This window comes from Musa acuminata, chromosome BXJ2-1 (assembly GCF_036884655.1).
Source record: "Musa acuminata AAA Group cultivar baxijiao chromosome BXJ2-1, Cavendish_Baxijiao_AAA, whole genome shotgun sequence".
Classification (NCBI taxonomy): domain Eukaryota; kingdom Viridiplantae; phylum Streptophyta; class Magnoliopsida; order Zingiberales; family Musaceae; genus Musa; species Musa acuminata.
The window spans coordinates 11,962,728-11,988,669 of NC_088338.1; the positions used below are offsets into that span (position 1 = coordinate 11,962,728).

General features: G+C 35.1%; 2 protein-coding genes and 1 long non-coding RNA gene across 6 annotated transcripts; 2 read left to right on the forward strand and 1 right to left on the reverse strand.

Moving 5' to 3' along the window:
• The first annotated feature begins 33 nt into the window (after positions 1-33).
• LOC108952287 (uncharacterized) lies at positions 34-5,169 on the forward strand. 2 transcript variants are annotated; one of them, XR_001977048.2, is made up of 3 exons: positions 34-83; positions 3,871-4,369; positions 4,802-5,169. It is a non-coding gene; the product is annotated as an uncharacterized LOC108952287 (long non-coding RNA). The 2 variants fall into 2 exon arrangements; XR_010481744.1 differs by having other exon boundaries at positions 47-97.
• On the reverse strand, positions 1,826-2,447 carry LOC103996004 (auxin-induced protein 6B-like). Its single transcript, XM_065093461.1, has one exon. It carries the CDS (start codon positions 2,390-2,392, stop codon positions 1,949-1,951), a length of 444 nt encoding a protein of 147 aa, XP_064949533.1. The 5' UTR covers positions 2,393-2,447; the 3' UTR covers positions 1,826-1,948.
• Positions 5,170-13,198: 8,029 nt separating the features above from the next.
• Positions 13,199-15,558, forward strand: LOC103995992 (sodium transporter HKT1). Of its 3 annotated transcripts, XM_018824492.2 has the most exons (5): positions 13,199-13,820; positions 13,947-14,313; positions 14,595-14,813; positions 14,935-15,025; positions 15,204-15,558. In XM_018824492.2, the coding sequence occupies exons 1-5, from the start codon at positions 13,265-13,267 to the stop codon at positions 15,426-15,428; spliced, it is 1,458 nt and encodes a 485-aa protein (XP_018680037.1). In that variant the 5' UTR covers positions 13,199-13,264; the 3' UTR covers positions 15,429-15,558. The 3 variants fall into 3 exon arrangements, with proteins under 3 accessions (XP_018680037.1, XP_009415055.1, XP_009415063.1); XM_009416780.3 differs by having other exon boundaries at positions 13,207-14,313; XM_009416788.3 differs by lacking the exon at positions 14,935-15,025 and having other exon boundaries at positions 13,217-14,313; positions 15,204-15,542.
• The last annotated feature ends 10,384 nt before the right edge of the window (positions 15,559-25,942 follow it).

Here is a 25,942-nt window from a genome sequence, read left to right on the forward strand (position 1 = left end):
GAGACGATTCCTTCCCCATTAAAATAGTTGGACCTGTCGGCTTCCTTTTCCGTGGGGTTAACGCTCGGGATTCGCGAGATGCAGTAAGAATCCATTGGTTATCTGTGTGGTTTCTACTTCTATCACTTAAATTCTTGTCCTAATTGGTCAGCTATCGATTTAAATCATCTTCTTAGTGATTATTGTTCGAGTAATCTGTATGTATAATCTCTACAATTAGTGGCATTGTCGAGTAATTTTCTTGGTGTCTCATTTTGCTTTGTATCATTTGATTAGGGTGAATGATTTGTTTCTCTTTTTCTCAATCTTTATGCGTCTTGGAAGACCTGATATCAGCAAGATCGTAACCGAGTGATCTGATCCCCAACGTGTTGTTATCCAGCGAAAGTCCTGTTGCAAAAAGCTCTGGCTTTTGTCTGAGAACATCGAGAACTAGTTTTCTGACAATGCAATTTTCTGTTGCTTTTTGGTATATCCGATCATGAGTTGTAATACTCATCTGTATCGTATGTTCAGAGCCTTTTTCACCTGATGAATGTGTTCAGTGATGATTTAACTGGTTTCCTTGACGTTTTTGTCTTAACGTTATCTCAGTAGTAAGATTTTTGAAAATAGAGTTTGTCCTTCAATTATTTAGAAGAAAATCAGTTGTTGTAAGCTTTACAATCGGGTGAGTTCAAAATGTGTGATGTGCTTCTGGCCTGCTCTTTGTTGTTTATCATGCATTGGATACTCTGCTAATGGCTGAACAATGCCAAAATTTCATCTGGAAGTTGATTGAGAGGTGGGTTAGGTTTAAATCTGTCTATAAGCCTGATTTGGTATATAGAACTTACACATTCAAGACTTATATAGATCAGGTTTAAAGCCTGATTCAAGGAGATGATTTAAAGCTGTCTTTTACATAGAACTTATGAATTCAGGACTTGTAGGGATAATGCTATATTACTGAATAATTTGTCCTAAAGTATAAGTCTGTAATAGTAGCACAATCTAATATTCCAGCTATACCAATTCTCAATAGGATAGGTTATGAAAATGAGTCTTACTAGTTGACTTGAAGGTTCATTGTAGTAAAATTTGGTTGACTTGTGTAAGAAAAACATGACTTCAGGCTTCTTAATTTGACTACAGGAGGCAAGTCTAAACTGTTTTTCACTATTTGAATATTTGCTAACGAAGGTTTTCTTATATAGATTCTGAATCCAGAAAATCCCACCTTTTTTGAAGGATCAGTTTTGATGTAGTCAAATGAAGACCTGTGCAAAATGATTTATTCAAGAAAATGCTGCATCAAAGAATTACAATACTAAGAGGTTATATACTGACCTAATAACTAATGGATTGGACTCTGTACATTGATTTGAAAACCAATGGATGAGACTCTGGTAGAGTATTAGTACAGATCTTGATGGCTCTGTACCCTTCTTCTGAAAATAGCATGAATGTTGCTCAAATGAACAGTTAGTAGAAATCACATATGCTACATTGTTCAATAAAGTATCAAGTCCAAAAATCCTTGATTTAATGACAATAAAATATCAGTGGACTCAATAGAATGAACAGAAAGAATAGATCCATCCATATGCAGATGCTACTTGGCCTAGGAAATTTGGTCCATCGTTGCACTAGTGTTTTCATTAGATGAGTTGCTTCTGATATTTACTCAGACTTAGATATGTTGTTTAACAACCTATAAAGAAAAAAATTCCTATTTAATTGACTGATTTTCTGTCATAAGAAGCAGGAAGGAATGATGCGAACATAAGCATGCAGCATAAAGCAATCAAGTATAGTTCATCCTTAGAAAATTTTCCAACTGCTATTGCTTTTGCTACTAGTATTTTGCATACACCTCAAAGCACTAGGCATTTGCTCTTCGAAAAAGGTAGGAGGGAAAAGAGAATTTTTTTGGGGGGGAGAAGAATCATCTCTAGCCATTAGCTATCTATCTGCACACTGGTTTTGGTGGTTGATGGTACTTGGCAACCTCAGCTTTTGAAGAACAATAGCGGGGTCCTTCCTTGTTCTTCTCGATCACCTTCAATATGCTCTCAAACACAGACGCCTCACATGGAATCCTGAGGACGCCTTCCTGCTGGAAGCCGAACTCCTTTTCTGCTTCTCCAAGCAAGATTCTGAAAGCTTCATGACCCAAATAGTCCATTGGGATCACAAATCTCTGCATCTCCTCTCCAACACAGATGGCTAGATGTCCCTTTGGGATGTCCCCAGAAAATGCTGATGAAGTGTCCGAAAAGGAGAGGGTCCTCTTCAGGAACTTGATGCCCTTGCTATTGCTTTTTGGTGCAACAGCAAGCTTCTTCCACTTCTTTACCATCTGTTGGAGCCTAACAATCTCCATGATCTTGTTGGGCTTCTCGGAATCCATGGAAGTGCTCAAGGAACAATACACCTTGGTTGTTTGGTGGTGGTTTGAGATGAGATGGAGGGTGGTTCCATGATGATTTAAAGGAGTTAAGTGATCAGTTTAATACTCTCACTTGCTTAATGTTCACATCCATTTCTTATTTATTGCTTCGTTTACTTATGGATCAAGCTCATTGATGCTAGTTCAACTCAAGCAGCACTTCATATTTAATAATTTAGGCTCTGACAAACTTTTGTGGTTTTCTCGAAAGAAGGCACACTTGAGCTAAATAGCACTTCTGCTGAGGTTTGTTTCAACATAATCTTGTGTGGTTTGACTATAGTTGATTCCTGCTGAAGATGTTTGTGCAATCTTCATGCACTGCTTGTTGAAGTTTTGCTACATGATTTCAACTGCAGAAACAACCAGCTTGGATGTGTTTTTTGTTTGATAGCATGATTAGTAGCTTCGTGAAGCAGATGTGTCCACCATAACCTCAGATAAGCGGTTTATCTGGTCAAATTTTATGCTGATGGCATAGGGATGTGAGACGTATTCTTAGATGTTACTATTACTACTCTCCTCTGATGAGAAAAGATTAGTTAGTATGTTTCAGCATAGACATTATGATATAGTGCTAGTTTACTAATTCCCAAGTGTGAGATTTAGCAAGTCATGTGGAGCTTCCAGCGCATTGGTTGTGGGAATAGTAGGGATTTGTTGACGTCTACCAATACCAGTTCCTGGCATTAGGTACAACAGGATGCACTAGCCACTGAAAGTAATAGTTCTAAAAGGATTAATATCTTCTTCGATGGACAAAAGAAAACATCGTTTATATTTTTTTTTATGCATTTCAGATCTCACAAGTTAATGTAATATTTTTTTACAGTGTTAAGCAGCATTCCAGTTACACTACAATGATCCTACTAAAGCATGAGTTTCTAAAGAAGTCTCGCTGACTTTGCATGATTTTTCTCAAGGAATATTTTATGTTTGTAAAAACAAGCCTCTCGAATATGTCATAAAGCATTATTTCTATTGGTTTAGGTCTTTATGCATATATCTTTATCCATAATAGAACTTGAAGTCAATGGATGCAGTTCTGACACAAACGTCTCTTGTTTAGAAATTTAGAAACTTGAGGTCATTTAATGCAATTTTGACTTAATATTCCTTCTGTTCAAAATTTATACTTTGCATGCGGTCTTCAATGCAATTGCATTTGACTAATCTGTAATAGTTGCAACGGTGGAGTTGCAGCACTCAGCAATATTGCATTGGTGAGATTATTCAAACATACTTCTCCATTCTATCAGTCCAATGACTGAACTAATTGATGTTAATTGACTCTTATTTAGTCTATGTACTTCCTTTTTTTGTTTAATGTGATGCACATGCTTTGACTAATCATTTGTTTATTTAAAACGATAATTAGAGTTTATTTTAGGCTTGAAGTTGTTTTCATGTGTCTGAGTTACTGATTCACATCTGTTCAGCTCTATAGATCAATGATCTCTTATGGGAACAAGAAATCAGTCGTTTCCTCATCGCTCCTATATGTGTCTCCATTATTTAGTTGCTGTATCTAAGGTCTGAGCATCTTAAATAATAAATGTTCATCATTACGAGCATTATAATACAATTTGATCTCCAAGAGGAATCTTGTTCAATCATTGAGCTTTAATAACTCACCGACCTTGTTGCTTTTCTAATGAAGGAAGACTAGATTTATATCAAGTGGCAAATGGAGAACTGCTTGATGGAGTCATCCCTCCTCTCCCGGGTCTTAGACCAATAAATGTTGAAATGCTTAATCTGCCTTTCGAAGAAGATTTCTTGCAGGTGTTAAGAGGTCGTGCTAGCCACCTTGCTAAATGCAGATGATGAGTGATGATATGTGCCACAATTTGGTACACGACAGAAGGATTGAGGGCTTGAGTTAATGTCGAGAATTGGCATACTAAATTATCGGAAATTACTTCTTTGACTATAGAGGTAAGACAACGTACATTGATCGTCACTGTAGCCTCTCTATTGGTATGAGACTCGTGCATGGATTTTGGCCAATAATATACTTCATCATACATACCTGCCACAAAATGGGCTAGTTATGGTCAGACCATCAAGCTCTGACAAGATCCAACAAATGGCCCTTTGGAGAGCTTGCCAACTCCATAAGCTGGTAAGCGTACAATCCTATGGAGTGTTTGGACCACTGCTATAGCTCCCTAAAAACACCAAATCTTATGTTGCATGGGTTGATCAATGGGCACTATCTCTCACTCTCTGAGAACATCTTCTGAAGTTTTCTTAGATTTGGCAGTCATTGTTATCATAGAGAATTTACATTCTTGTTTGGTTTTGAGAGTGAAGAAAAACATGCTCATTTCATGTTGGCAACTGACTCCACCTCCATCTTCTTCACAGGGACCTTTTCCTCCATACCCATGGCAGGAGCACTCCTCAGCAGAAAACAACTTCTCGTGCATCATTATGCTTGAAAGATGGTAAAGGCAGCCTGAACTGTCACACAAGGTAAAAACTAGGAAAGTTCCATCTCCTCTGCACTGAAACATCATACTCTAGGAGAAAAAATGGAGCCATGCATCCACTTGAAGTATGAATATTGTTGATGCAAGATGTTTGAGCATTTGTTCTTGTTTGTTATGAGGCACAATAGCAATGTCTTTTGTTGATGAACGTCGTTGCAGCAAACATTTTAGAGATGACAATCAAAACTTTGGACAGAAGGAATCCTTTTCCTTATTGAAAGGAGATGAATTATTTTCCTCTTCTTTTTTTCTTATGTTGAAGTATATATGGGTCTTTTTCAAAACAGGCTGTAAGTTCAAATCCAATTATGTCTATTAGACATGTTGATTTCAGTCTTACATCAATCCAATTATATCTATTATAGGATTTGGAGAGGGATAATATATGTGGTCTCAACTTTAAATACCTAAAAATTTAATATTTTCATGAAAAAAATTCATCTTAGGATTTCTTTCTTATAAATTTCTACTATAGAAAGTGAGAATTATTGAAGAATCACATAAGAGGGTATATAAGGATAGATAACCTCGAGTTTGAGCTAATTCAAGAGGAGTTTATTCTTGGGTATAAACATTAGTTTTTCTTCATGGAAATAAGTAAGGAATGAAATTATGTAGATCTTAAGTTTATTATTTTCTAGATTTGTATTTTTATTATCGATTCTCTAGATTGTTCTTTTCATGTGAAGGTCTTGTTGTTAAAAAATATACTTAATTTGTTATGTCATACTTACGATATATTAAGGTACATAACCTTTAAAATGTAACCCTTAAAATATACCCTCTAATCCCTAAGAATTGCAGGTTTATTGTACTAAGTGTGTGGAGAAATATATATTTGAAGAAATTATAATTGTGAAGAGAAAAAAAAAATGTAACTGTGTGATGAGTGTCCTCCATCAGGCATACTCCCACCACCATTCAATCAATCACTCCTCCCTATTTCTTCTCTCATGTTTATCTTTCTTCAGAGATCATGCTGTGATGGAATAATGTCCGAGTGGCGATTACTTCGGAAACCAAAAGAGAAGGTAAGGCTACGGAAACATTTGACCTCGGCATGATCACCTAAAGGAGAGAGCACTTAATTGGTGGAAGAATGGGAGTGCGTTCTCGGCCTCCGACACAGGCTTTTGTGCTCGACATTCTGTGGTGCAGGCTATTTAACGCAGCACCTCAGCCTCCTTTTTATCTGGTGCTTTGGCCAGTCTAAAGAGGGCGATAATTGAGCTTTGTGGTGGGGGCTTAAGGATAAGAATTGCAGAGATGTAAAGGGAAGTAAGTACTGCTAAAGCACTGAGGTAGCAAAGGTGACAATTATTGGAAATCCATGCAGTATGATAATGATTTATATGAGTAAGGACTGCTAGGTTATTTTTATAAGCCAGATAAAGATTACGTATTATTAAGGATTGAAATAAAAGAGTAAGATCACTTAATTATGAGGGAACAGTATGAGATATCATGTCACGACAACATCTCGATCTTTTTGTTCATATAATCTTTACACAAAATATTTGATGCGACATAACACCTCGGTATGCTTGAGTTAAAATTCTATGTTTCATATGACATTATCTCTAGAATAGTGATCAAAGCCCGTCAACGTGACTCCTAGCACTAAAGAATGTTGGTCATCTAATTTATATTATATGTCTATCTTATCACCATGACTACTATATAATAGAATTATATTTTTCAATACTATAGGAGCCGAGAATATGCGTCATAATTCTGGCTTTCTAGACTTATAAGAATTGATCTCTCTTCTATCCTTTCAAAAAAATTATTTATGTGTAAAAAAAAGAGGAATTTAATTTAAATACACGAAGTACCTTATATACGTTTTTCACAAATTATTCTCAGGAATTTTTTTTTCTATTTTCCAGGCTTAAGACTCATATTTATTTTCATTTTTCAATAGGATGTTCATTACCTGACAGCAAAGTTGAGGCATTGGTCACATCACCTGATACCAACATGTTCTCAAAGTTGTGATAAGGACACAACAGCATATAACATTTGGGAAGCACAAAAGAACTGTTAAATATTTTGAACTTAAATAGGAAGCACAAAATATTTTGAACATTTGGTCCCATCACATTTTTGAAAAGCTTCTACAAACTTAAAAGTAATAAGAACTTAAATATTTTGAGTTGATAGCCACCTGACATTAGAGATTAAAATTTTGAAGTAATAAGAACTTAAATATAACAGTATAATTACTCCTTTGCGACCTGACATGAGAGATTAAAATTCTTGAAGTCACAGATATTTGAATTCCTCATCTTCCAAAGAACCTCTCGGATCAGGAATCTAAAAATACTACCGGTTAGGTTCTTTCTCCTTATCAAAGTGGAACCCACCACACTATAATCCACACTTTGATTCGCTGAGCACCGTAAGCAATTGGGCTTTATATGACCTACAATTAAATAAACGAGGCAAAAGGCATCCCAACAGGTACTGATTTCATTGGCTTTGTTCTGATGCACTTGACTTTAGTGTGCTTTCCCTAGTAGGGCAACTCTTAGCAGCTAAAATTGTGGCAGCTGGGTCGTGAGCTTTCTCTGCAGCATCCAATACTGCTCTCCACAAACTCGACTATCATTCGAGCTTTGCCTGAAGCATCCAATAATTAGATGCTCTCCACAAACTAAAAAGGTGTTCCTGCTTTAAGCATGTTTTCTCTTGCTTTGCTCTGGATATGTTCTTTAAGTCTCATGCTAATCTTTGATCTTGTGATCTTGTGCTCCTTTTAACGTGGCTTTTCTTCTGCTGTGTAAAGTCTCAGTGCTTGTTTCAGTGTTTTATCTGTTGTAATAGGGATGATAGAACCACAGTGGCCAATGATTAATGAGGTGTTTATGACATCATATGCTTGTAGTTTGATGTCATTGTAAACTCAATTTTCTAGTGCATGTTGACATGTATATTTCGAATTGCAATCTGGATTTGTATGATACATATTGCATATAATCCTAACACTCTTAGTTTACATTTTTTTTTTTCATGTCTATATGGATTTCATAAATGTACGATCATTGTTTTAGCCAACTTGCTCCTGCGCATAATAAAGGGTTCGAGACGAAAAGTATTACTGCACATAAGGCTAGAAGTAAATTATAATACAAAAGCATCATTGCACTAAGTCTCATATAGTTTTGATGTTGAATCATAATAACCGGAGAACTAAAGGATATGATGATGATGATGATGATGATTTAATTAGTGGTTTAAAGTTATTATATCAAGGCAAGTTGTGATGATAATATATATGATGAAATACCTAATAAATATGGTGTTGAATACTTTTTCAAAGAATTTATTTAGTTTAATAGTCATAAAAAAATGAAAGATTTTATGATACTCCTGGAATAGCTTGAAGAGATTGGACTTTCTCTAACATCAATCTTACTTATGAATGAGATGAATACATGATAATACATACTGTTTGTATTTAGCATGAAATCATGATATACACATTTAAAACAGTCATTTCACCAAATTTGTCATAATTTTTTCTGCTATTCTCTTTACATTCGTGAATTACTTCATGGCTGTCAAAGGTAAAATTCACACACACATATATATAGAATACTGCATAATAAGGTCATAGTATCTATCGTATCAGTATCTTGCCTCCATATCTCTGTTTGGAATAAGTTGCTGCATAATAAGGTCATAATATCGTATCAGTATCTTGCCTCCATATCTTTTGTTTGGAATAAGTTCCTCCAAGAACACAATAATCTCTACGTGTAGCAACTTAGCAAGAATGAGAATCAAATGCTACATGATTTTAGCATCCTCATGATCGAAAATGGCCATGCCAATTGTAACGAATAATTAGGACAGGCAATTGTTCGGAAAATGTTAAAAAAGTGGAGGCTTTTTCTTAATGGAGAGTGCGAGGATATGGGAAGACAAAATCGTCGAACAAAAAGGCCTGTCCTTGGAGACCCTAATATTGTTGGATGATGGAGTTGTAGAGGGTGCTTTCTTTCGCATCTTGATTAATAAAATAGGGACTTTTAATTTTCTTGGTTTGTCGTGGACATGAAGGCAAGTGAGATCAGGAAATACTTCTTCAAACAACCAAACAAAGTCTACTTCAAACTTTGGGTTAGGCAGTACTATAGGTTAGAGAGAGCAACATGACTATGTGATCTTATCTAATTAGATAAGATATATTACAAATATGATTAAATTTTGATTAGGATTATCGATTAATAGAAAAAATTAATTATAATAGGATTCATTAGGAGATGACCTTGATAGGATGAATTCTCCTAATTACTTATCATAGATTTCCTGTTCTTGCCTATAAATAGATAAGATCTTCTAAGGACTCAATACGATATAATATGATACGTGACGTTATTAAGATATTATAAATATCTTCTCATCTTTCCTTAATCATGTGATATTATTAAAAGATCACAGATCTTTTCTCATCTTTCCTTTGTTCATAATCTATGTTAATAACGATCTCGTGAAGGATAGGAAGAGAGAAGAATACGAGTTTAGTTCTCCTTGTAGATCGACATCATTATAGCTTTCGGATCTGACGACGATATATTTATAAATCAAATAAAGGCTCTCTGAATGTTATCGAAAAGTACACATCGTAAATTTAATATATTATTATTTGATTTCAATTTCTAATATTAAAATTTTTTACATAACAATAGCATAATCATAGTTTTCTTCCATGTGATAATTAAATTTCAATTCTTGTTCTTAGATATTTGTTTGATTATTAACGTGCATATGTTTAAAATTATAAAATAATATTTATTTTTCACATCAGACATGATTTATCATAATTATAGTTATTATATGAGTTTTTCTATTATGCTGATTAATATTCAATAATTATTATGGTTATTATTTTATTATTAAAATATTTCAACATAAATTATATTAGAAAATTTTGGTGAATATTATTTATAACTTATACATCTAGGTTTTATCTAATTAGTAGCTACCAAAGTGACCTAAGATGATAGGCTTATGTGATATAAATTATAATAAATATTTTGTTACTTATAAAATCACAAACTTAACTATTGAAAATTCTATAGAACAAATAATTAAAATAAATAATTAAAAAAGGTCTAAAATACTTAGTTTTATAATAATTGCTAATAATATTTAGGCTTTATTATGGTCTATAACTAGTATACTAAAATATTTAAAGATTAATTTAAATAATTGACCAGTGATTAATTGATATCTAAATTAAAAAATTAACTAAAATTTAATCTTATGGTATTTTAAAAATTTAAGATTATATCCTTAATATGCTTGATGAATCTGTAAGCTCAAGAATAGTGAGCATGAATATAGTTGAGTTGTTTCTTGTATAATTTATTCTTAATTTTATTTTTTTCTTAGTTTGACCCATTTAAAATTTCATAAAATAAAATTAAGGATAAGTGAAACTTAAATTAGCTAACTAATATATGTGTTTAGGAAGAATTAAAATTAAAATAGGAAAGACTCATAATATTTTAGATACTACTTAAGGTGGATAATAATAAAAGAAAGTTGAAACATAAATCATCCGAGTTTATAAATACTATATAAATTTATAAAATAAAAATTTTAATAGTAAAATGCTACTTTTGTAATAAGAGAGATAATACGAAGAAGGAATATAAGATTTTAGTTCAAAAGGAAAGGTTTTAGTCCAATAATAAAGATTTATTTTAATATGAAAATAAAAAATATATATAATATTCATCATTATAGGGAATCATCTTAAAGTGAAAATAATAGTAATTGTTACTTATCTTTTACACTTAGAAATGATTTATTTAATGGATCTTAAATATGCATGTTATGATAATGGATCTTAAATATGCGATACATGTTTAATTGAACATTATAATTAATATTCTTATTAAAATTATTTATTTTTATTATCTTTTTCATATTATGGTTAGATATGATAACAAGATTGTCTTCATAAGATAAATTATATAGATAATTTTGAATTACATTATGAAGTACTAATAGTGTTGTGGTACCTAGAATGAAGTATGACGTTGATGACATACAATTGCTATGACTCATATTAGTAGTCAAACTTAATATGATATTATTATGTTTATTAGACTTATTAGCTTATTTTATAAAATTTGTACATATAAAATATTTTTTAAAATTTTAGAATCTAATTAAATAAAATTATTTTTAAATAAAAATTATTTTATTTATTTTTATTTTAATTTTTTTATATTTTATCAATTAATAAGCCAAGTGAGAGAATATTAGATTATATAGTCCAATTATAATAGAAAGAAATATATATTATAGATATGATTGGATTATGATTACGGTTATTAAGCAGAAAGAAAGTCCAATCATAATAGAATTTCTTAAGAGATTATTTTAATAGGAAAAACTTTCCTAATTACTTATCAGACTTTTTATTCTCACCTATAAATAGATAAAACCTTCTAGGACTCAACACGATATGATCTGATATATGACGTGATGTTATTGATAGATTATGGAACTTTTCTCATCTCTCTTTAGTCACACGATATCATTAAAAGATCATATATCTTCTCTCATCTTTTTTAATCCTAATTCATTGCTAATACTATTTTTTATAAAGAATAAGAATAGAAAAAAATGTGAGTTTAGTTCTCCTTATATATCGATATTGTCATAATTTTTAAATCTGTAGATTAGATAAAGACTTTCTAAACAACATTGAAAGACACACTTGGTGAATTTAATCTATTATTATTTAATTTTTATTTTTAATATTAAAAAAATATAATAGGAGCATAATATAGCTTCCTGGTCCGTGCAAATGCACAGTATCATCTATAGCAAATTTAGCAGCAGTACTACTATAAAGTTGTTTGCAGAAATCAAATCTATGAAACATGGTTTGCCGTACCGAACAGTACCGCCCGGTACGGGCGGTACGTACCGGTCCGATAGGCTTTCGGTACGCGGACCGCCTCTTACCGTTCCGGTACTGTAGCAGTACTGTAGCACTGTAGCACTGCTACAGTGCTCGGCACACCCGGGTGTACCGCTCGGTACACCTCGGTATACCGGTCGGTACACCCGTACCGTACCGTACCGAGCGCGGGTCGAAACGCCGGTACGGTACGGTACGGCGAACCTTGCTATGAAAACAATACCATCATCTCTTCAGTGGGAGAGGCACTTCAGCTTCAATGGGAAGGGCACTTCTGGTATTTGTGGATAGTGAGGCTTATAGCCTCACAGTTTAGGCCTCTCTGAAAATCTAAGTGCTTACGATGCAGGGCATCAAGTGTTGCACATCCTAGCTCAGATGCCTTTATATGAGAGAGAGAGAGAGAGAGATGTGTCAACATTGCTGTATTTTGGTGACAACATTGCTGAATCTCCCTTCTAAAACTTGAGTGAGGACTTATTATCAAAGATTTTGGTATCTCCTTCATCATACTCCTGCCACCATATTTCAATCAAATTGCTTTGTTATTAGAGCTATGAAAACTTACTGTCACACTCACACTCATCCAGTGTCACTTGCAGAATCATTTTTCCTTCAGTCTTACATGTGTTGTCAGGAGAAGGTATCAATTTAGTCTCTATTTCTTTCCTTGCTCGAATGATTGAGGGTTGTAATCATGCTTGAAGTACTGTCCTGTATCACTATGATGATGCGCCTCCAAGAAAATTTACAGCGTCTGGATTTATCAACCTTGGTAAAGTATGTATCAGGCTGGAACATGATATAAGTTAACTTCTGTACATCACTTATTAAGCACACTGTAATGTTGGTTTAATGTTGATTGTCAGGTGGGTAAGGAGAGTTTTATATCTTCACCCTTCTTGTGTCTTTATAGTGGTTGTTTGAGCTCAGCCAAGGAGTTGAAGTAATGAGAATGTCTGAACAGTGTTAAGTAATTCAGTATAAGCTCAAATTACTGTGGAACTATCAAAGTAATTGCAAATTGTGTATGGTGAGAAGAAATAATTACAACTTAAAATATGAGATCTCTCTCTCTCTCTCTCTCTCCATATATATCACAGTGATGTGAAATTGCAAGTTTCGCAAGGGTTCTCTGTGTTCTTTAGTTATCATTAGCATTTTTGTGTAACTTAGTTTCCATAATAGTTTTATTGATATTTGCCATTGATATATTGAATAATTTCTGCTAATTGACATGTGTTTCTTGATCACACTTGCAATGAGATCTAACATGCAGATCCACAGTGGCGAATTTAGTACATCTGCACTTTTCTGTGCCTATATATAGATAGATATACCTTCCACCCTGATGAGTAAATCCAAATTATAATCCAACAACATATCTTTCTTATGCCACCTCCATCGACCGTCATGGATATTACTTTCCATCGGAACAGCCTCATCCATCTTCTCTCTCAGGTTAACCCCTTCTGGATCCAATTCTTTTACTTCCTCTCTTCCTCTATCACCGGCTTCCTCCTCCTCAAGCTACTGCCTACGAGAGACGCGACGAGTAGGCCCACCAACGTCGACCTGCTCTTCATGTCCGTGTCGGCCAACACGGTCTCAAGCATGGACACCATGGAGATGGAGGTGTTCTCCAACTACCAGCTCGCAGTACTGACTCTTCTTATGGTGATCGGGGGAGAGGTGTTCATCTCCATGCTTAGTGTTCACTTCACCAAGATCAACTCCCAGATGAGGGATTCTGCACTGGATGCAGCCGGCACGGAACTCGCTACTCTCTCTGATCAAAGACGGAGCTCGGACTTGAAATTTAGCTCTAGAAAGCACCTGTTCTTCGTGGTGTTGGGGTATCTCTTAGTAGGCCATGTGGTTGGTTTCTTACTCATCCTTGTTTACCTGAGACTTGTCCCGGAAGCCGGAGCTGTGCTTGAGAGAAAGGGTATCAACGCGTCCCTGTTCTCCATCTTCATCACCGTCTCTACCTTCGCCAACTGCGGCTTCGTGCCCACCAATGAGAACATGGTTGTCTTCAGGACTTACTCCGGCCTCCTATTGATACTTACAGTGCAGGTACTCGTCGGAAACACGTTGTACGCCTCGTGCCTATGGGCGGTCATCTGGTTGTTGAAGAAGCTCACCAAGCGGCGGGAGTATGATTACCTGCTAACTAACTACGGGGAGATGGAGTGCAATCACTTGCTTCCTGGCTCTCACTCACTGTACTTGGCTCTCACCGTGGCTGGGCTTGTGCTAGTGCAGTTCGGACTGTTCTGCTGTATGGAGTGGACGTCTGAGATCTTGAGTGGGCTGAGCACGTATCAGAAGGTCGTCGGCGTCGTCTTCCAGTGCGTGAACTCACGCTATGCCGGAGAAACCATCGTTGACCTCGCTGCTGTTGCTCCGGCCATCTTGGTGCTGTTTGTGGTGATGATGTACGTACAGCGCTCTTCGTGGCTTCTTTAGTAAACTTAACCATAAGTTGACAGAGACCTCCGCATAAACAACAGTATGTGGTAGGGCCCACTTCGTGAGGTGACATCTTCAAATAACATCACATGCAACAGCACCCCCATGGCCAACAGATAGGACCAACACACAGTCTCTATTGCACGCGCACTCTTTTCACATTTTTCCGTGCAGCAGTAGTGCATATTGGCCAATCCCACTTGTCGCACAAATATGCTAACGAATTGATAATATGCATGTGTTACAGGTATATTCCTCCATATACATGTTTTCTTCCTAGAAAAGGTGATAAGCAGCTACTCAAAGGCAGGGAAAGAAGCAGGAAGAAGCAAGGCCTGAGTTTGATCTTCTCGCCATTGTCTTATATTGCCATTTTTACCATCATTGCATGCATCACAGAGAGGAGACAGATCTCTGAAGACCCGATAAACTTCAGTGTCCTCAACATTGTTGTTGAGGTTGTAAGGTACGTGCCTTCTTCACAACTTTATTCCCCTTGAGAGAGAGAGAGAGAGAGAGAGAGAGAAGTGGAACTTTGATTGCCACTTCAGCAGAATCTGTCTTCAGTTATCTGCTCTATCATGCAGCTCAAACTCAACACCAAGATTGGATCGCAGGGTCTCAGCTGAAAACATCGGGCCAAAAGCGGCCATGGCTTTTCTCATAAAGCTCTACGGAGTAGCTCTTTTTATTCATAGCTCTCTTTTGGAGTGCTTGTTTCATTGAATCCCTTTTATTCTCTCTCTCTCTCTCTCTCTCTCTCTCTCGTGGACTTCCTCTGATTTAATCGGATACCTGTTATCATGCATTAGTGTCATCTACTGTCCTAAAATAACGCAGTGCAAACTTGTGGCAGTGCATATGGAACGGTTGGGTTCACAACGGGGTACAGCTGCAAGCGGCAAGTGAAGGCGGACGTACACTGCAAAGACGTGTCGGCTGGGTTCTCAGCGAAATGGAGCAGCAAAGGGAAACTTGTGCTCATCGTTGTCATGTTATTCGGCAGGTTGAAAAGGTTCAGCATGAGAGGTGGCAAACATTGGAAATTTATATAAGTCTAATCCATGCATGGAAGGATTAAGTATTGACTACATAGATCTTATTATTGTTAGTAAAGACAACAGCTATATAGATCAATTGTCTCTTTATTTTAAGGTGTATTAGTCATTTGTTTTAGTGTTTTGGACATCTTCAAAGATCCTTTTTTTTTTTTTTTTTGTAAGAGTTCGCCGATATTTGTAGAAATCCGAATAATGTTCTCTAAGGATTAGAAATATAAATATGAAAAAGAAAAAAAGTTTATTTTATAAATATCCTTTATGTCATAAGGTATTGAGGAGGGAGTCATAGAAGAAAAATACTTTCAATTCTTTTATAGTTCCTCTATTAGATCTAAGGAGAAATATGAGAGTAAGTATACTTTCCTGTGTCCACGTAAATGTTATGTGGATTTTTTTTAATTATGTTTATTGTTGATCTCTAGACTTCTACTTCTCTAATATGTATAAAGTCTGATTATGTATTATTACATTGGATATGATTTGATTGATGTGTCAGTATCATATGTGACTGATACATGTATATTTGTGGTCTCGTTGAAACGTGGTTTTCGTGTATAAGTAATTAATTGACACATGTCTAGCGATAAAATGTAATAAATGACTCAACACCCTGGACATCGAGTTCGTACTAATGAACTATGTAATCCCTCTTCTAGGCATCCATTATAAAAGGGGACTTTCCTTTATAGTCAGACTTATCTAATTTAAGTAGTGACCTGAGCATTAGAGTAATATTATCGGGATTACTCTTAGATCAAGTTTTGCAGGGATTGAATATTTAGCTTGAAATTTTTTTCTGAGTTGACCTCAACCAACCCAAAATTAACTCTAACAGATTTGACGCTAGAAGGAGAGCCAATCTTTTAGTTTATAATTTCTTAGCTTTTTCATGGGACTTGGACACAAGACTTTTTCTCTTTTATTATTTTCTTGACCTCACCCCTCTTTTTACCGATAATTATTGACTCTGTAAATATGTGGCGGTTGGCTTCTTACAACAATTCTAAAAAAGTCACTAGAGGTTGAGTAATAACTTTGTAAAAGAATCTTAAAGGTTAGACACCACCAATATATGTATTGATAGGAACAGAGAAGGTCGGATTTGCAACTTATTGAAATTCATCATTAAACCTTCTTGTATAATTTTTTAGACTCTTTTTCTTCCTAATGTACATCTAGGAGAGGCGTGGTGAGCTTTTTCAGGAGTCTATATCTAATAAAACTAAGCTCAAACTCCTTGGCTAACTATCTGAAGGATGAGATTGACTCCAATGATTGTTTGGCAAACCACTCACGTTTTGCTGTTCATCTTAATGTTATTGGGAAAGTCCAACACATAAGGAGTCTATAATCACATAAAGAATTATCTATGAAGTGAATACAGCTATGTGCTCTAAAGGGTCAGTTTTCCCTTTGTTAACATCTATCATAGGAAGTCTAAAGCCACGACGAATTAGCTCTTTATTTATATCTTTCATGAAAGAAGATAAAAAATATGAATATATTTTTAGCAGTTTTCCTTACTTTATTTCTATGTTTGCCGATTGCTAGTCCATTTTATGCATGTGGTCTCCTAACCTAGGTTGGAAAGTTAGTTGATTGGCTGATTGACTCATTAGCAGATTGGTTTTTGGTAATAGATTTGGTTTTGAACTGTCGACAGTAGAGGTGACTTAGGTGGGGCATGAGTCTACACCAAGTGTGACTCAACTATTCAGCTCAAAATAGATACAAGTGGTAGAGTAGGGGTAGAAACAAGGGACACAAATATAGGTAGAGTTTAATGAGCTAATTGGGTAATCTAAGGAAGGTATAGAGCGATGATTTAGATTATCCATGTTAGTACTAGTATTTATTGAAGTAGTGTGAAAAATTTCTATAAGGATAGATATTATTACGATAGGAGGTGATTGGGTGAATGTCACATCTTGAAAATGTCATCAAAAAAGATTTGGGTCTTAAATATGGAGATGGTTTTGTTTGTTTGGGGCTCCCGTCGAACCCTGATTTGGGATCACCAAAATAAGAGGATTTGAACCGAGAGTGCTAAAAGCTATCGGTATTCTTAGGAGTCCATTCTCCTAAATCTATATGAATACTTTATCGTAGGAAGTATTGAGTGGTGTTAATTCTTATCGAGAAGGATGGATATGACCAAATATTATTGCTTTCATTAGGAACATGGATATGATACAAAAAATTGTTCGGCTTGAGCAAATTAAAGATTTGGTTTGAAAGGGACACCTCAATAAGTTCCTCCATCACATTCGAGAACCCTTACCAAAGCCTTGAGGTCCAATTAAACAATAAATAGACATGATCATCGACGGACTAGCGGTTGGAGGTAACAGCTCCTCTACTCGAAAGATGTATACAAGAAAATCATAGTTAAAAATGTTCCACCTAAATGGAGACTAACTCATTATATTCATAGAAGAAGAGGCTAAGTACTTAGATCCAGAGTACGATGATGAGTTAGTAGTATCCCTCAGGATCACAAAAACATGGGTTAAAAGGGTTTTGATTGATAGAGAGAGCTCTACAGATATATTGTACTATGATACCTTTCAAAAAATTGGTTTGTCGACCAAAAAACTTCAATCCATCTCCTCGTCACTTCTTAGCTTCACAAGAGAGTTGATCACCCTGATAGGATCCGTCAATATCTGTGTAACATTCGGAAGTGAGGATTGCACAAAGATAGTAAAAGACTAAATTTATAGTAGTTGATATTCGCTTAGCTTATAATGCTATCATCAGACGATCAACTCTCAATCGAATACGAGTAGTAGTGTCGACCTGTTATATGACACTCAAGTTCCTGACTAGTTCAAGAGTATGGGAGATCAAAAGTGACTCCGAAGAATCCATACAATACTACCTACATCAATCACCCTTCCTAAAAAAGGAGCATTCTTAATCCAACAAATGAATTTATGAAATCCCTCACCATTAACTCTACACCTTGTGGTAGAAGATGCTAGTCATAGGTGTCCTGCAAGCCAATCACGTGAGTGATAGTATGTGTGACATGATATGCATTTTTTTTTCTTATTATATTATTTGATATTTTATCACTTTATATTGCTTGTTGCGTATATGTGTATATATATTGTGATATCCATGAATCTGTGCAATGGGAATTGGATCGTAACGAGATCATGATAAGGAGACCAATTCACTTTTAAACATAGACCATAAATAATCATGGTCATAGTTTACTTGAGAGGGACATCGAGATAACCAGATAGACTGGTGTGCTATATACCTGTCCATATGATAGAGGCAACTGGTCGAATAGCTGCTTGTGTGAGGTCGCTAAGGCTACAGTGCAGGTACTCATTAGAGAATGAGTTCATTGATTGATCCGCTCACGGAATGTTGGATAGTTAATGATACCTCATTGTCAGACAATGATTTCGTTATCCCAATGGTGTACCTGGTCCTTAGACTTGAGACATCAAGGATGTTCTATATGAGTACTCCACTCTTTGATACCAGACTTATAAGCATTGAATTTTTAAATCTAGTACAACCGGTCATCGAGAGTGGTAGCAAACCTTACGAGGACTATTGAGGATCGATAGAGAATCATCTACTCTTGATGTCATGAGAGGAATATCTCATATGTTCTTTCTTAGACAAATCCCTAGCCAGGGTTATTCGGATTGAGAGAGAAAGAGTTCTTTGAGAGAATTCGATTAGAGCAAGACTCGAGTAGAAACTGTATGGGCCTGATAGTACCATGCTCGATATATGGTCTCTAGGGTATTAGATGGATGAGGGACTATATATACATGGTAATTGAGGATAGATAGGTCCAATGGATTAGATTTTCCTATATCGTCTATGGATTACGGCGTAGTGGCCTAGTATGTCTGTAGTCGATGAGTTAAATGAATTATTATGAAGATAATAATTCATTAAGCTATAAGGAGTTTTGACAAGTATGACTCATGACCAGCTCGATATTAGGCCTAGAGGGTCACACATATATGGTAGGCGTTGTTAGGATCAAGAGCACCAATTGGGGGGGGGGGGGGGTGGGGAGGGGGGGGGGTGGGGTGAATTAGTGCAGCGAAAAACTTTCGTCAGTTCAAAAAGACTTCATAAGAAAACCATTTCGGAAAGATCTTTAACTTGAGAGCAAACATAAGTGTAGTTGATGTAAAGCAACGAAGGTACTTTGCAGTTAAGATAAAGAGCAGAATGTAAATGCAAACCGAGATTTAGAGTGGTTCGGTCAATCTTGACTTACATCAACTTTTGGTTTCCTCCTCCGACGAGGTCACTGACGTCCACTAGAGGCCTTCTTTCAATAGGCGAAGGCCAACTACCCTTTTACAGCTTTTTTCATTTTGACGGGCTTAGGAGACAACCCTTATAAGTTTTCACTCCTCTCTTGATTGATCAAGACTTAGAAAGAAAAGAGGGAGAGGAACTCTAGCCTTTTACAATACTTTTAAGCTCTTAAATACTCAGAATAAAAGCAAGCTTTCAGTTTTTTTTCATGCAGGAAAGGGTGGGGTTTATATAGGCCCCAATCAGTTTGAATTCGGAGCTCAAAAGTGTCCATTCCCAGATTTTTAGGGTCCTGGTGGTACCACCGTCATAATTGGGCGGTACTACCACCTGTCATCTGTCACTGAGCGATACTACCGCTCAGTCTGGGCGGTACTACCGCTTGATATTGCTCGGAGACCGAGCTCAGGCGGTACCACCGCTAGACAGGGGTGGTACCATCACTGGCAGTAATAATTGCCGGCGGTACCATCTCCTGACAGGGGCGGTACTATCACCCAGAACTCCTAGGAGACCGAGTCTCCTGGGCGGTGCCATCGCCAGCCAGGAATTTTGGGTCCGAATGGGCTGATCTATTCGGCCCAATTTGGGTTTGCCAAGGGCCCAATTGGCCCCAGATTAAGTTAATGGGATCACCTCCCAATCCTAACTTAATCTATATGCTAACTATGACAATTAAGACATCAATACTACATATCATGTTTCGGTGCATCAATCGCTTCTTCCGGCGAGCTTCCAGCGAACTTTCGGCGAACATCCAACGAACCCTCGGCGATGCTCCAGTGGACTCTCGACAAACTCCTAGACTTACGACGATCCTCTTAGCGAGTTCTGATGAGCTTCTTTGGCAAGCTCTTGGACTTCTCGGATTGTTCCCTTAGAACCTCCGACGACCGTCCGGACTTTCGATGAACTCTTGAACCCCCAACGTGATCTTGGTCTTGACTTCGGCTTAACACTTGCTGCATGTCATACTACAATCGTAGTTAATCCTGTACACTTATCTCAATATACAGATTAGATAACCAAATGACAATTGACTTCATCATCAAAATCCGAGATTCAATAATTTCTCCCTTTTTGATGATGATAATCAATTGATGACGAAGTTAACCTTAACTCCCCCTATCTATATATCATACTTGAGATAAGTCATTCTTGAATTCAAAGCCTTTGAATTCAAGAGGAATATTGATAAGTTAAGTTCATTTAAACTTATCAATAACCCCATCATGATTCCTATCATGATATATCTTTCTGAAAATAATGTCAAGGCTTGACATCCATTTTTAAGTCTTATATTTCATATGTGAAAGATAGCAATCGTAGCAATTCATCATATGGTAAGATATCAATTTGTAAAATTACGATGGAAGCTCTAGATATCTTAACATAATGCAAATATGACAATCATAGCAATTCATCATATGACAAGATATCAACATTGTAAAATTACAATATAAGCTCTAGATATCTTATCATTAATGCAAATATGGCAATCATAGCAATTCATTCTACCATCAATTTACTATATATTTCTCCCCCTTTGTCATCAACAAAAAGGAGAACGATTCAAGCATATTTAAAGTATAGTAATAAGTGTGGTAAAGATTCATGTTATTTTTCAACCATAAGATATCATTCATATAAATTATTTTTCAAGCAATCATGACAAGGTACCATTCAAAAGTCTATTAAAGAGATAGCTTTCATTACTTCTTCTTTATTTGTCATTAACGTTTTGCATGAAGGAGAAAAGCCATTGTGAACTAACTTTGAATGAAGTTAAAAATGATAAGAGATTAAATCATGCTTCATTTTTACAAGAATCAAGATATATATGTGAAATTAAATTCTTGTAAGTGTTCATTATAAAAAAGTCTTCCTTCATCAAGAAGGAATTCATTTCATTAAATCCATTTCTCGATTAAAAATTAATTTTCACAAGGTAAATCCATGAGAGATGCATTTGTTAATTAATTTCATATGTCAAAAATCATGGAGCATTGATATGAAATAAACTTGATATGACATAGGCTCATGAAAGCTCCATTCAAGAAATACATTTAATCCAGAAGAGAAATACAAAATCATGCATTGTTAGGATCAAGAAAGTTCGAAAATGAAGTTTAACAAATTCATGCATTCGGATAAAGTTTTGCCATAATTTTTCAAACACAATCATGAAAGTAAAACATGCTTATCATCATAGAAATCAAGACACACAATTTCCAACATGTTATTGAAGCATATAGTCATGTAAAATTCGTATCATAAGATTTTCAGTATTAAGTGATTGATCATAGAATCAAGAAAGTCCGAAAAATCAATTTAATAAGTTCATACATTCAGACAAATCAACATTCCTAATTCTCTTCTAATGAAATCAAATTGTTCTTCACTTAAAGGCTTTATAAAAATATCAGCTAGTTGATGTTTAGTATCAATGAACTCTATAATTACATCATGATTAGTGATATAATCTCGTATAAAGCGATGTTTAATATCAATATGCTTTGTTCTTGAGTGTTGAATGAGATTCTTTGTTAAGTATATTGCACTTGTGTTATCATATTTAATGGAAATATTTTTAAGATGAACTTTATAATCTTCTAAGGTGTTTTTCATCCACACAACTTGTGCACAGCATGCACTAGCTACAATATATTCAGCTTCGGTCGTTGATAATGCAATCGAGTTTTATTTCTTAGATGACCAGGAAATAAGGGAATATCTTAAAAATTGACATGTTCTTGATGTGTTTTTTCTATCTAGTCTACGCCCAGCAAAATCAGCATCAGCATAAGCAATTAGCTCAAAATTATCAGATTTTAGATACCATAATCCTAGATTTGTGGTACCTTTAAGATATCTAAGTATTCTTTTAACTACTTTGAGATGAGATATCTTAGGATTCGATTGAAACCTAGCACAAAGTCCTACACAGAACATGATATCTGGTCTAGTTGCAGTAAGGTAAAGTAAACTTCCTATCATACCCCTATAAGTTTTTTGATCAAAACTTTTTTTACTTAAATCAATTTCTAACTTAGTGGAGGTGCTCATAGGAGTGTTGATAGCTTTTGAGCTATCCATATTAAATCATTTTAGCAAATCTAAAGTGTATTTAGTTTGACTAATAAAGATGTCATTGCTTAGTTGCTTAATTTGTAAGCCTAAAAAGAAGGTTACTTCTCCCATCAAACTCATTTCAAATTCAAGGCTTATAGTTTTAGCAAAAGATTCACAAAGAGATTTGTTTGTAGAACTGAAGATAATATCATCAACATAAATTTGAACAATGAGAAAATTATTTTTAAAATTTTTGATAAATAATGTAGTATCGACATTGTCTTTAGAGAAATTATTTTCAATGAAAAAAGAGCTAAGTCTCTCGTACCAAGCCCTTGGGGCTTGTTTTAAACTATAGAGAGCTTTAGTTAATTTAAACACATAATTAGGAAGGCTATTTTTTTAAATCTGGGAGGTTGTTCAACATAAACTTCTTCGGAAATAAAGCCATTAAGAAAAGTGCTTTTAACATCCATTTAAAATAACTTAAAATTATTACTACTAGCATAGGCAAGGAGCATCCTTATGGCATCTGATCGAGCCACAAGAGCGAAGGTTTCTCCGTAATCAATACCTTCTTCTTGGTTAAAACCTTTGGTCACTAATCTAGCTTGTTTCTAACTACGATGTCAGATTCATCTTGCTTGTTTTTAAAGACCAATTTAGTACCAATAACTAAATGGTCATTTGGCCTAGGAACAAGCTTCCACACCTCATTTCTCTCAAATTGATTTAACTCATCTTGCATTGTGATAATCCATGAATCATCTTTCATGGCTTCATCAATACATTTAGGTTCAATTTGAGAGAGAAAAGCGACGTTTGCACAAATTTTTTTTTAAGAGAAGAACGTGTTTGAACCCCCTTAGATGTGTCTCCTGTGATTAGCTCCTTAGGATGAGCATCTACATACTTTCAATCCTTGGGTAAGGATGTTTCGGAAGTAGATGCATCTAAGTTGCTAGTTGGACAAGAGATTTCATTTAAATTCAAGGAATCGAAATTAACATCATCATCAAAATCATTTTTCTTGATTTTGAAAATCTCATTGAAAATAACATAAATGGATTCTTCTATAATTAAGGTTCTTTTATTGAAGATACGAAATGCTTTAGAAATTGAGGAATAACTAAGAAAATTTTCTTCATCGGATTTAGCATCAAATTTTCCTAAGGCATCTTTTTTATTCAATATAAAAAACTTACACCCAAAAACTTTAAAATATGAAACATTGGGTTTTTTGTTGCTCCACAACTCATAAGGGGTTTTGGTAGTAAGGGTCTTACTAAAATTCTATTCATAACATAGCATGTCGTGTTTACAACTTCGGCCCAAAAATATTTGGGTAGACTATATTCATTTAACATGGTTTTTATCATTTCTTGTAAATTTCTATTCTTTCTTTCTACTCCTCCATTTTGTTAAGGATTTCTTGGAGTAGAGAAGTTGGGGTTGTATCCATTAGATTCACAAAATTCTTGGAAATTACGGTTTTGAAATTCATCACCATGATCACTTCAAATTGATGAAATCATAGAACCCTTTTCATTTTGAACAAGTTTACAAAACTTGATAAAATATCTAAAGCATTCACTTTTGTGTTTCAAGAAATAAGTCCATGTGTATCTACTATAATCATCTACAATAACAAAAGCGTATTTGCTATCTCCTAGGCTTGATGTAGAGATTGGTCCGAATAAGTCCATATGGATCAATTGTAAAGGTCTAGAGGTTCTTATTTGATTCTTAGATTTGAAACTACCCTTTATTTGTTTTCCTAATTGACAAGTATTACAAATATTATCTTTGATGAACTTGATATAAAGAATTCCTCTTACATGTTCTTTGGATGAAATTTGGGTGATTAGTTTCATGCTAGCATGACCTAATCTTCTATGCCAAAGCCAAGCATCGTCATTCAAAACTAAGAAACACATTTAATTACAAAGATCATTGATGTCAATGGTGTATATGTTATTTTAATGCAATCATAGATATGTTTTTGTGTGGTTTTTCAATGGTGCAAGCATTTGATTTAAATTTGACAATATATCCTTTATCACACAATTGACTAATGCTCAAGAGGTTCTGTTTTAAACCATCAACTAACAAAATATCTTTAATAAAGAAGTTGGATTTGTTATCTATAGTTCCTTTGCCAATGATTTTACCCTTGTTGTCTCTGAAGGTGACATAGCTATGCTAGTGAGCTTAGAGAATTGAGATGGATCTCCGATCATATGCTTTAAGCATCCACTATCAAGGTACGATCTCTTGCTCCTAGCTTGTGGTGATATATATTTCTACAAAAAAGGATGATTTTTAGGTACCCATTTAATCTTGGGTGCCTCAAAAACCAATCTAAATTGTTTGTCATATTGCATGGAATTTATTACGATTCCTTTAGGAACCCAAATCAATTTGTTAGGACTAATCTTCTTGAATGGACAATGATAAGTTCTATGTCCATGTTTGCAATAAAAGTTGCACTTGTTTTGATATGAAACATATAAGATAGGGCGTTTAATGAAAGTGGTTGGATTTTGGTGAGAGCTTCTCACAAATCTGATTCTACTTCTTTTAGGAACGTGACCCTTATCGGTAAAGATCATGTTCAAGGACTTGCTATCAACCTCGAATTTCTTTAAGGTGTCCTTGAGTAGCAAGTTCTCCTTTCGGAGTACTTCTAAGTCATGGCATTTCGTACATGGAACTAAACTATCATTATGTTTAATTTTTAATTTATCAAAATTACTAACAAGAATATCATGCTCCTTTTTTAATAATTTATATTTTCTACTAATTATTTTGCATTCATCAAATAAATCATGGAAAACATTTAACAATTCATCAAATGATAAATCTGCATCAATTAAATTTGATACCTCATCTCCAATGGTCATGAGTACATAATGAGCAACTTGCTCGGTGTTGGACTCCTCTTCTTCGGGTGCGCTTGAGTCATCCTACATTGCTTTGAGCGCCTTCTTCTTTGGTGTTCCCTTCTTGGCTTGGGGACAATCACTTTTATAGTGTCCTGGCTTCTTGCATTCGTAGCAAATAATTTGGTCCTTTTTGGGTTCAAATTTATTTTTAGTGTCATTTTTAAATTTATTTCTTTTAATAAATTTTTTAAATTTCCTTGTTAGAAGTGCCAAGT

Excerpts from the sequence above, each read along its gene's own strand:
- LOC103996004 (XM_065093461.1), bottom strand. The coding sequence starts at position 2,392 with ATGGATTCCGAGAAGCCCAACAAGATCATGGAGATTGTTAGGCTCCAA.
- LOC103995992 (XM_009416780.3), top strand. The coding sequence starts at position 13,265 with ATGCCACCTCCATCGACCGTCATGGATATTACTTTCCATCGGAACAGC. Across the intron at positions 14,314-14,594 it reads GTGCTGTTTGTGGTGATGAT|GTATATTCCTCCATATACAT; the intron begins GTACGTACAGCG and ends CATGTGTTACAG. Across the intron at positions 14,814-14,934 it reads ATTGTTGTTGAGGTTGTAAG|CTCAAACTCAACACCAAGAT; the intron begins GTACGTGCCTTC and ends TCTATCATGCAG.